This window comes from Bombyx mori, chromosome 23, assembly GCF_030269925.1.
Source record: "Bombyx mori chromosome 23, ASM3026992v2".
Lineage (NCBI taxonomy): Eukaryota > Metazoa > Arthropoda > Insecta > Lepidoptera > Bombycidae > Bombyx > Bombyx mori.
Genome location: NC_085129.1, coordinates 10,605,566 through 10,617,839, shown reverse-complemented (window position 1 = coordinate 10,617,839; position 12,274 = coordinate 10,605,566). Strand labels below are relative to the sequence as shown.

The 12,274-nt window shown below is 34.0% G+C and overlaps 1 protein-coding gene across 1 annotated transcript in view; it reads right to left on the bottom strand.

Moving 5' to 3' along the window:
• Positions 1-12,274, bottom strand: part of LOC101736691 (transcription factor collier) — a gene marked incomplete at its 5' end in the record, with an annotated part of 64,808 nt that overhangs the window by 8,518 nt on the left and 44,016 nt on the right. The window contains 2 exons of the mRNA XM_012695865.4: positions 1,469-1,613; positions 5,054-5,135. Of these exons, the coding sequence (XP_012551319.3) occupies positions 1,469-1,613; positions 5,054-5,135 (227 nt within the window). The remainder of the gene's footprint in view (positions 1-1,468; positions 1,614-5,053; positions 5,136-12,274) is intronic.

Genomic DNA, 12,274 nt, shown 5'->3' with positions numbered 1-12,274 from the left:
TTCAGATTAAAATGTAGGTAAGCCGTTATGCATTGCGTTTCTAACATCGACCCCGTATATCGAGGCGAGTGGCAGTATTCTTGTTGTTATATCTAGGAGCTCTGGGAACACCTTAACCAGGTAGTAAGCAGTAACCAATAAAAATAAAGTATTTTCCTATTTTCTATTACTAGCACCACTTCGAATATAATCTATTGTAATATACAATCATTGTTTTTACCAGATACGGACTAAAGCAGTTGACTGTTTCGAAATCTCAATAATTTATTCACTATCCTAAAATAATTTTCTGGTGTGTTCGTAATTTGATATTTTTTTTCAAATTTTGCATTTTTCAACTTTGTGTGCATTTGTTTTTGACATCACGTGTAAAATTTCTGGTGTACCATAGAAACGACGAGACATTAAACATTTCACGAGATATCCACAGGTTAACATTAACGGTACATACAAATATTTTGATTTTCTTATTAAAATATCGTAAAACGCAATCGGTTCTATTCAATTCCCGTTATACCTTAGGTATTCAAAATAAAATTATGTTCTTATTATTCCCAATTTAAATTAAATTAAATTTAAAATTGGAAGTGGTGCGGAAAACATGGTGAACGTAATTATTATTTACGCTTAGTAAGACTCACATTCATAAACGATTTGATGAACAATTAACAAAACGCAAAAAAGTCTGCTTCCTCACTAAATTACCCATTTTCGGTTCATGTTCGTTTCGCCCACCCCCGCGTAACCTCCCCCCGCCTGAAGTTCTTTGCGAAATGTCTACAGTGATTCCTTGAATACAAACGACATCTTAAAACGGCCGGATTATGACTTTTGCACATTTTTATCGTCAATTGACTGCTAAATTCAACACGTAGTTCGGGCGAAAATTGATGACTACTACGAAACAGTATTTTTAATAAACCATTTTATTTCGGATTAATTCATGATCAAACGCAATCGAAATTGACAAAAGATTTGTAATGATTTCAATAGGTAGTGAAAGAATCGTCGAAAAAGGTTTCAATCAAATTGTGAAGAACGAAATGAACCAATCTCAGATTGTTTAATGTAAAGTATACATAGTTAGTACTTTTCAAAACTACCTATAAAATAGATTAGGTATATAACATCTTTTAACTTATCGATGTACATATGCAAATGTATGAGTATATACATATAATGTGTGGTATTTATATTATAAACAATAGATATATGTTGTCATAATAAAAATGAAAATTATTCGTTAGAAGGTAAATTAAAAACAAAAAAAAAAAAACAGATTGAAATCTTGTAACAAATGCTAGAATTAGATATCCATCTCGAATTTTTTTTAGGAAGGAAGAGCATCTCTAATGTTTGTCAAGCGCTAAATAACAATGAATAAAACTATTCAAAAGTATAATAAAAATAAATGTTTTGGATTAAAAAATTAAAAAAAAACAAACAAAAACAAAACAAAAAAACATACAGTGAGTCTCGGGCGCGGCGTCAGTACCTTCAGTGGGATCGAGCCTTTTCGCTCTGCGGCCGTGCTTGCTGTTGTTGTGGACAAACATGTTGTCCGATATCGCTAGCAACGGCCCGTCCACCATCACTTGCGTTGATATTACTACCTGTTGAAAAAATATCGTTCCGTAAATAAATAAAAAATTTTATAGCCCTTGTAATCAGACGAGCATACGTCCCACCTGATGGTGAGTGGTTACCGTCGCTCATGGATTTCAGCAATGCCAGGAGCAGAGCCAAGCCGCTGCCTACCGTGAAGTAGTCTCCACAAGCGGGAAACACCGTCGAGGGGAGCTCATTCCAAAGCCGGATGGTACGTGGCAAAAAACTACTCTGGAAGCGCTGTACTGTGATGAACGCATTGGCTCCAGGTAGTATGGATGAACTTTACCCCGGTAAATATCTGGTAAATACCTGGTAGAATAAATAACAACAGCTATGGTTTTGCCTTTCCTTCAGTGTTTTTGTGTACACACTGTTAGTAGACCGTATTGAGAGTCAGATCAAGTATCACTATGCCAAACTATGCGACTATTACTGTACATATTTGAGGCTCCGACCATGTCTTCATGTCTCAAAATGGGACATATAATACACGACACCTTATTCTATGGCTCCGGTAATTTATTATAACTGATGTTACCTGTTACCCTTGGTACTTTTCGATAAAATTAAAATCAGACAATTTAGGGAACGACCCAATTGATAACAATAATGGTCAAAGAATCATACAGAATTCTAAAACTATCAGAAAATGAAAGGTATCTTAAACTTATTTCTTAGATCGTTTCTTTACGCTGATAATTTTATGGCAATTCAAAGTTTTACGCTACCATATCCTAAAGTAGTTTTAACCTAATTTGAATTTTACTCACAAACCCAACACCGTTCAAGGTGACACATCTAAAATAAAACGCATCAAGGCAAAAATATTCACCCGTCGAACATACATAGGATTCCGACGCACACATACCAAAGGGAAGGAAAGGGAGAGTCCCTGGGGAGGTGGAGCCGTCTTGGGACGCAAAATGGACGAAACTCTTCCAATAGGTGTGCAAGGAAATGCATTGTGTGCACATATCGAGTATGTGGGTGGTCTATTACAAAACTGCCAATGCTTCCTCACATGTTTTTGACTCGTTAATTGAATTAACTTCAATTTTGTACTTACTAATTTCATTAGACCGAAGCTTCAATTAATTGAATAAAAAATATTACGCTCCCCGTTTGGAGATGATTATTTTGCAGATAGGGTAGGTAAGATTATGAAGTAGATATTTGTACCGACTTGTGTTTGTGAATACTCAATATAGGAAACTCCCGAGACTAGGATAGGTAGTTACGAAAATAATTAGTTTACTAATAAGTGAAATAGTAGCAAATCGAGATGGCCGGGGTCAAATAACTGCATCTCCCATTTACCAAATTTGATCTTATAGCTTTTTACACTGTTACTGCAAATTTTAGTAATGTTATTTCAGTTATATTTCACTGAAGTGTTTTCTAACACATTCCGCTGTAGTAAAATTTTCACTGCGTACTAAACTAACCAGGGTTACTAACCTTTCGTTTTTAAGATTCTGTATGGTTCATATTTATCAATATCATATGGAACAATTTAAGAAGACAGATACAAAAAAAAATTGAAAGTTCTATCACTACGATATGTGAAAAAAAATGTATATTAAAAAAATTCCAGCTTTAAGGAGAATTTTTATACAATGTGATTTTACCTTTCTGAAAGGTAACTGTTAGTTTAAAATATGGGAGAGTTGTATTAAATACTTTTACTTCTACTACTAATTCTACCACAAATCGTTCTTACAGCCGACTATCTTCGTAAATATAAATATACCCACGAAACCATAGACATATATTCTTACCCTTGAAACATTGGGGAACGACCACTGAATTATTCAATGACACACAGAAACCCAAATATAGACATAACTACACACACAGACACGGTCACCCCTCTGCAGACAGTCCTTAAAACTATAGAAGAAATACATATATAAGAACAAGTAAGATTAAGCATCTATTTTATTTCGACTTTGAATCATGATTGTCTTACAAATTTAATTTTGCAGAACGTAATTATTACAGCTTTAAATCCAAAGGGATGTGATTTTTTAATAATAATACTTACATATATATTATGTTCATTTTTAATGAAAATTAAATGTTTTTCTATTCGTATGTGGAATGTTTTATTGACGTACATTTCTTAATTTTTTTTCACTATCGGTATCTATATAAGTATATATTACATCCCCAAGCCCTGAGAAGTAAAATGGAAATATCCAATTCTTGTAGAAATTGTTATCCTTAAAACTGGAAAACATTACAGTTTTACGATCCACGCAGAATTAATTCACACGGAGAGTCCTTGTTTCAGCAAACTTAGTAAATACGTTATAAACAATTTTATTAACAACACGTATTTGAAGTATGAGCATCTTAATGAATACGTAAAACATTCTTCCAAAAGAAATAATAATCAAACTAAAAGCTACGAAAGAACACAACAAAGTGACTTGATACACACCATCAATATTAAGCCAAAGTTAGTGTGAGGACAAGTAAGATAAATATTGTTTCAGCAAAGTTACAGAAGGGAAATTTATACTCATAAATGGAATGCACCATCTATGAGAATCGTTAGGGTTGCGACTAATTAAAGTATTTCTAAATTATATATTTTTAAGTTGATTCTGTTTTTGATGTCGGTTCAGTCTTTAATACCAATAATTAGGGCCATTTAAATTTAATTTCACCCAACACTGTTATATTACTTCTCAGTTGAGTGCATTCATGCTTATTTGTAATTAAGCCGATTTAAATTAATAAAAGTCGACGTTATGTACTACTTGAAACACATATAGTAAACATTTGAAGAAGCCAAAACAGGGCTCAAAATACGGTTGAGTATTAATACTACTAAAATCAAAGATGAAACGCCACAAAAACAAAAGCAGATCAGTTGCAAAGTAAGTAAATAAAGACGTATAAATAAATTTAATTTCACCCCTTCGTAAATTGGAGGCGCTTCAAATATTCAAAAGTCGTGAACGTAACTCTTCCTACTGTTAAGGGCGGTTCAATGAAACCTTTGTTCTAAGTTACAAGCTTAACGATTCCTTTTTTTTTACAATTCAACTTAACTCTACTTTCATCATATAATTGATAATTTCAAACGAAATTCGGCAGTAAATGTAGCGAGGTTGATGTTTTTATCCTTAAAATAGTGTATAATAAACAAATGCTTAGAAACCAAATTAAAACCTGAACAAGTTACTTTGACATTCGCTTTGTTTTCGGTAAATTGAAATTTTTATATATTTATGTTATTTCATTGGCGCGTGTAATTAACAAAATATTTAGTCCACGCGCATTAAAAAGGATTAAAATGTAAATTTTTCAATGAATCTTAAGATTAGTTTAACTGTCAAAATATATTTTATTTCTTTCTTCCCAATAAATAGTGATAGATTATTTGTCAGTGCTTCTTAAATTTTATCAGACAAAAGATGTAACCAAAACTTACTTGAAATCTTCTCATGTCTCTCGGATTGCCAGCGTTCTTCAAACAATTCTGATTGCATTTCAAGAAGAATTTGAGAAAAAACCTTGAACAAAAATAGTATAATTAGGACGACGAAGATTAAGAAATTGGTTTTCGATTAATTTTAGTATTAACAAAAAAAATTGGCCGTCGACGATAAGCGATGACTGTTTGGAGATTACGAACAGAATTTTTGAAGGTATTAACAACATTTCTGGATCCATCTTGAGAGTTCGTACAATGATGGTTCAGTTTGGAAATTCAACACCCGGTAAAACGTGTGTAATTTGTCAACATAAAATACGTAGTTGCGTTCATAAAGTAGGGTTCGTACAGTGTGAACAGATAATGTTGACAGAAACGATGCGGACGCATAAATCAGAGGTTGCGTTATTGGAAATTAACGAAGTGCTTCCTGCGAAAATTGGGTTTTGATAATGGTGTTTTTACAACACTATTTTGGTTAATTTGTTTCATTTTTAAAACTGGATTTTAAAAAAAAAATGTTCTTTATGGTTCCTTTAGAAACATCTAATCTGTGAACTACAAGAGTACAAACTAAAGATAGTCAACATTCATATTCAAGAACTACTTTTTTATTTATTGCTTACATGGATGGACAAGCTCACAGCCCACCTGGTGTTAAGTGGTTACTGGAGCCCATTGACATCTACGACGTAAATGCGCCACCCACCTTGAGATATAAGTTCTAAGGTCTCAAGTATAGTTACAACGGCTGCCCCACCCTTCAAACCGAAACGCATTACTGCTTCACGGCAGGAGTAGGCAGGGTGGTGGAGGCGCGGACTCACAAGAGGTCCTACCGCCAGTATAAAACTACAGTAAAGTACATAGAGATCCAATCACGAAAATACCTATTAGCAATTAATTATGTTGATCCCAGTTTTTTTGGTTCATTTTGAATAAACCATGTTTTTGCTACAGCAAATTATTAACAAAAATCAACAAATCGCTACAAGCAGATACACCAGATGTTTCTACTTGACTTCAAACAGACTGGCGCTCAGTCACTATTAATTTATTATTTGTGCTCTAAAATTTGTCCTTTCCGCTGTTTCGGTAAGTATCATAAGTTTTTTGTTTATTTTTTTTTGTTAGTATTGAACCAAATGTGTGAATTTTATTTGGATTTTATTTGTTTCTTTTCGTAAAGTAACGTTTTGACGAAAACGTGATTTTTTTTTCAATTTTTAGCATTATGGATTTTATTTTTACACGTAAATTAGTTTCCGTTATTTAACGGTTTGATGAAAACTACACGAATTGAGAAAACAATGGAAAATGTGTTTAATTCGGGTAGAAATAAGGGAACATATAAAGTACTAGCGACCCGCCCTCGCTTCGCTTCGGAAACATTAAAACACACATGAAACAAGAAAAATAATTTTTTTTTTTTTTTTTAAAAAGTAGCCTATGTTCATCAGGGACAATGTCGGCTTCTAATGGAAAAATAATTTTTCAAATCGGTTCAGTAGTTTCGGAGCCTATTCGAAACAAACAAACAAACAAATCTTTCCTCTTTATAATATTATTAGTATAGATGTGTAAAAAATTTGATAAAAGTTCTAAATAATTATATAAATTAGATTATTTGCCATCATAAAAACGTGATATGAAGTCGTTATAGGTTTTCGAAATCAATCCGTTATGTAATACTTTTAGAATAATTATCAGATAGTCCATTAGAAATTTAGTAGTTGTATGGATTTTACGATTTCGGTGTGTTTCAACTAATTTTAGGTCGTATTGGTTTGATTTTAAGTGGGTAAAGTAAGCTTTGCGAAAGCTCAGAGTAGAGAACGCGATCAGACAGGCGATCACGATGAATGCTTTTGCAGAAATATTTTACATAGCCCGAGGCATCGCTAAAGCTGCCGACGAATATTGCCGTGCCAACACATTTGTATTCAATAGAGTAGATACAATCTTTTTTTTATTTTTGTCGCCATAACAGCCACTAATATTTTTGCGCGATTTATTTTATTGCCTTAAATTGTTTGTTTGTTTTTATGATAAAATATAATGTTATAGATATAATATGTTATAGATATAGCTTAAAGTATTTATCATTCCTTATTGTATTTATTTTATCACTTAATTTTTGCATACGTCATCTTTTTGAGATATAAATCGTTATTACCGTATCATAAAAAAATTCTAAACTCAAATCGATGACGTACAATTTTAAGTGTGAACTTATCTGCTTTAGAATACATCATTAATTTAAGCACGTTTTTACCTCAAATTACCCATTTTGCTCACGACCACCTCTATATAAATCCGACAAACGACGTACGGCGAACGTATTTGCCGTGCCGCGGGCACAACACATCTGTTGCCGCTCTCTCCGCATTATTTATGTTAAACACCTTATGTCACAATATCGCGAGTTACGAGTTTGAGCCTCCGTCATGCGAACCGTATGAATGAAATTTTTATTGTACTACAAAATACTACGCGCGGAAGATTCATTTATCAGAAACGAGCAATAAAAACCGAAACGTCGAAACTGGGACTTTAATACGTAGAAAAGTGGTGGTAGGACTGGTGGTGGGACCTTTTGTGAGTCCGCACGGGTAGGTACCACCACCCTGCCTATTTCTGCCGTGAAGCAGTAATGCGCTTCGGTTTGAAGGGTGGGGCAGCCGTTGTAACTATACTGAGATGCACATCACAATAACAAATTTTGTCAATAAAAATATTGATCTTAATCTTTATACTTTCGTCGTGCTGGGGTTTATAATAAGAAATCAACTTTAAGCAGAATACAGAACGCCGATAGCCCTATAGACAAGATATCTCACATGGATAGAAAAAAGATAAAAACAACACTAAAATCTTTAGGTTAATTTCTATAGATTTGAAGTGGGTGATGGCATTTACGTTATTGATGCCTATCGATTCCGGTAACCACTTAAAGCCAGATGAGCTGTGAGCTCGACCATCTATAATCTAAGCAATAAAAAAATAATTTTCAATTCATTATTTTCTTCTCTTTACTTTAATTTATTTATTCATATTAAATATATCTTTAGGGAGTGTTGAGTGCTCCTTACAAGTGTGAGTGGTAAGACGAAAAATTATGGCCCTCTCTTATAAAGAATCTGTTTGTTTGACACAACTTTGAAAACTTGTATTTTGGATAATTCTCACTAAATCTTTATATGTGTTATTCTGATGTGTAAGCTATATTATTATAAAGTTTCATCAAAATACATTCAGTAATTTTTGCGTGAAAGACTAACAAACATACATTCTTATAAACTTTTGGCGATTATAATATTAGTAGGATATATTTGTTAATGTTAGCTTTATGCTTTATATATTTTTTACTTTGATAAATCGAGTAAACTATTGAGTCCGCATCGACGCGGTCGGTTTCTTTCAAGTCAGAGCACTTACGTCACCCACCCACTACGCTAGTAGGTATTACTCGAGCCATACGCTATTTTTATTTGCATTTGAATAAAACTTCTTCTGAATTTTGTTACGAATGTTTTGTTCGGAGTAAATTTTAAGGCGAAAATGTTTGCATTGCCTTAGTATTTAAAGGCGAGAATACATTATTTGGATTGTCGGTTAATTTATTTGAGTTGATGTAGATATTTATGTAGGTAAATTATAAAACGTACTTGACCATTTTGATTTCTGTTGGTCGGTTGGCATTTGATAGGTTTTTTATGATTAAAATATGAGGAAAAAAAAATATATTTCATTGAGAACACGAGAAACGTGTTTTGGATACAATCAAATCAAAAGGAATCTATTTTTTTTTCTTTCATGTAGAGTTTCGTAAAAATTCTGTATGGTCTTAGTCGCAAAAACGACTGTTGACTTTCGCGCTAGAACACCTATGCCACCCCCCACCCCCCACCCCACACTACTGATCTGACGCATGAACTTTCCCGCTTTGAATTTCTTGAACATTCCCGTGATATTATTTAATAAATATCACTAATAACGTCATTCATTGAATAAATTCATAATTGATTTATGACTAGAAAATAATTACTTTTCGAATCACAATAAATTATTATATTATTATGTTGAACTTACTAAGGAATGCTGTACACTTGGTTGGTTATTCTTCAAAGTTGAAAAATAAAATCACTCGTTAAATGAGCAATAAAATCGACTTCTAAAGTACATATTGAAAGTTTCACGAATATCTTTAATTGCATTTTTGGACTTAAAAACAAAGGAACTAAAATTGTAACTGTCTATTTTTATGAGAAAATATTAACAAAAACAATTATTACTTAATAAAAGAAATTATATTTTTTTTATTGCTTAGCTGGGTGGACGAGCTCACAGCCCGTCCGGTGTTAAGTGGTTACTGGAGCCCATAGACATCTACAACGTAAAAGCGCCGTCCACCTTGAGATATAAGTTCTAAGGTCTCAGTATAGTTACAACGGCTGCCCCACCCTTCAAACCGAAACGCATTACTGCTTCACGGCAGAAGTAGGCAGGATGGTGGTCACGTACCCGTGCGGACTCACAAGAGGTCCTACCACCAGTGAAAAACTTGCATTTATTTTTTGTTATTCTAGTTTATTACAATTGCATTGAGTAAGCGATGTTGATGCGTGCACTTAAAACCTTGCTAATAAAAAAGTCCGCCATATCACAAATCGAAGTTGGAAAGCGCGATCGGGCAACAAGCGGTCTCTTATAACTTTTCCCTTTTAACCTTTCGTCCCCCGTACGCCCCGCGGGCGCACGTCCCTCGGGAGGCGGTCCCCAGGGCCGGCATCGACTCCCTGTACGCCCCCTGCCACCACTCAATACCGACACGCCATGCGGATGACAAAGATTACGCCAATAGATAGAGTAGCCATAAAAAAAAAGTTGAAATAAATTAATCTAATCTGAAGAATTTGAGATTAATAATTTGGAATAAATTAATTGAAATCAATTTGTAAATATTAGAAGAAATTTATATAGATATTTTTCGAAATTACTTAATTTTTAATGTTGTACGAGAACGATACTGATCAACTTGATCCGTGATTTGAATACAACGATTGCCAATGATTCAAAAAGTTATAACCTATTCTTGTGTCGATGTTTTTTTTTAAAATAAAATAAAGAAAAAATTATTAATTTATAATAATTTTATCCTAAAACACCAGGTGTAATTATTACTACCAGAGTCTTGCCTCAGTGCTGAATTATTGAAAATGCTAACATTTTTGACATATTAATCAAAACAATTTTTAAGCATATCTGATTAGATTATCATCCAAATATAAAACCAAACAAAACACCATTATCCTTTCATGCTCCACATCAAAAGTCACCACTGAGAATTTTCTCTTGTGTTATCATTGGAAGCAGAGTCATCTACACATTAACCCATCCCCCCAAGAATATCACTAGCAAAAATGAGCAGCCAAGCTGGTGAGGTGACAGCCGCTCAGAGTTCTTTTCGAATTTCCTTCGAAGTAGAACATGTTATAGAAGTCAATTTTTTTTTCTTTTATGGCCGTGTAGGCCGACGCGCTGACGGCAGACCTGATGGTGAGTGGTTACCATCGCTCATGGACGTCAGCAATGCCATGCCGTTTAATACTCTCCACAAGCTTCGTTTGAATAAGGACATGTCATAGCGCTCGGGAAGACACAGATTACAGATTGTAATTAAACATTTCACATCTACACACGTAAATAGCTTGTCTCATATTCTATGTCGTACACGCGACGGGCCCATAACGGTGCCAGTTTTCGACTTTGTTTTTCCGCGTGCTTCTACAGCAAGCGTTAATATTTCAGTACACGTTGAATTCAAGGGTTAACTGCGCCCCTCTGTTGCAAACATGCATGCGTACTATTGAACGTTTGAAAAAAAAAGGCTCTAAGTCAATACGCTGTGGTGGCGGGGCGTGTACACGGGTGATACCTGCCTTATCCTTGGACAAAGTAATCATTAGTTCTCGTTTAAAGATATGGCTTTTATTTCATTCGGATTTTGACCTCGTGTGTAACATGGGCTGTCCTTAATCGCCACCGAACGCACTAATATGAAATTATACGCGAGTATTTTGTCAAATTATTTTTTGGATTAGCGCGCGTCTTTATTGCATGAGAAATTTGTCTTTCTTTGGCAATGTCAAAATCTCTTTTCATTCACAACTTTTTTACCATAATAAACTATATCGGATTATTTAAACCATACCGTGAGCATTATTATGTCTTCGTAAAAAAACTGAAATGTCACCTATGTAGAGATTTGAATTAAATATGCTTATTGAATGTACAGCCTGCTCTGTTGCAGAATTTTCAATTTTCATTTCTTCTTTCTAGTAATTTTTGCTCAAAAGAATCACACAGAAATTGTTTTGATATCAATAAGCATACATTATGAATACACGAACTGTATATTGATTAAAGAAACAACATGAACAAACTGAGCACGAAACTAAGAAAGAGTTCGAAGAAAAGAAAATTCCTTTTCAAAGCACTTCTATCAGCTTGTCCTAGTCAAAATCTACATAAAACGTGTATGTATACGTACATATCGAGTGGCAGTAAATATAAAGCACTGTAGTAGTTTTTCCGATGTGCCGAGTGCGAAGAGGGTATCGCGGGCGACGCGGCATCCCGCCGTCGTCATGGCAACGCGATAAAACCTCGCCTTTTCATAGCCCACTGCGTAGTATATGTTTGAGTTTTGATATGAAATAATATTCATTGTATATACAATTTTTGTAAGTCTTTAATTTTCATTAAACGTAACCTGTTCTCTGACTGTAAAAAAATTAAATAATTTACAAGAATAATGTCGAGGTAAACAAATATGTGAAGAAGGGCATGAATGACGTTTAAGTTATTTCATTTGGTTTATTGGATTTACTCATATTAAAACATAGTAATAATAAAAAAACCATTAAATATTTTCAATCGCGTATGTAGTGATTTTTCTGCATTTCTTATTCATACTATATTCGCGTACTCTTTCAAATCCAGCGCTTGTGCTCTGAGCGCGAGTAGTTTCCAATTGACAATATACCTACTGGTAGAGACGGGGCAATCGCTCGCGGCTTGTAAGCGCCTTTATCCCCTCGACCTAACTCAGATAGGTAGTCAGAAATACGAGAAGCATAAATAAACTCCTGCAACCATCCAAAAATAGTTTTATTTATTTAGTATTCGAGTTCAATAATTCTAAAAGAAAATAGA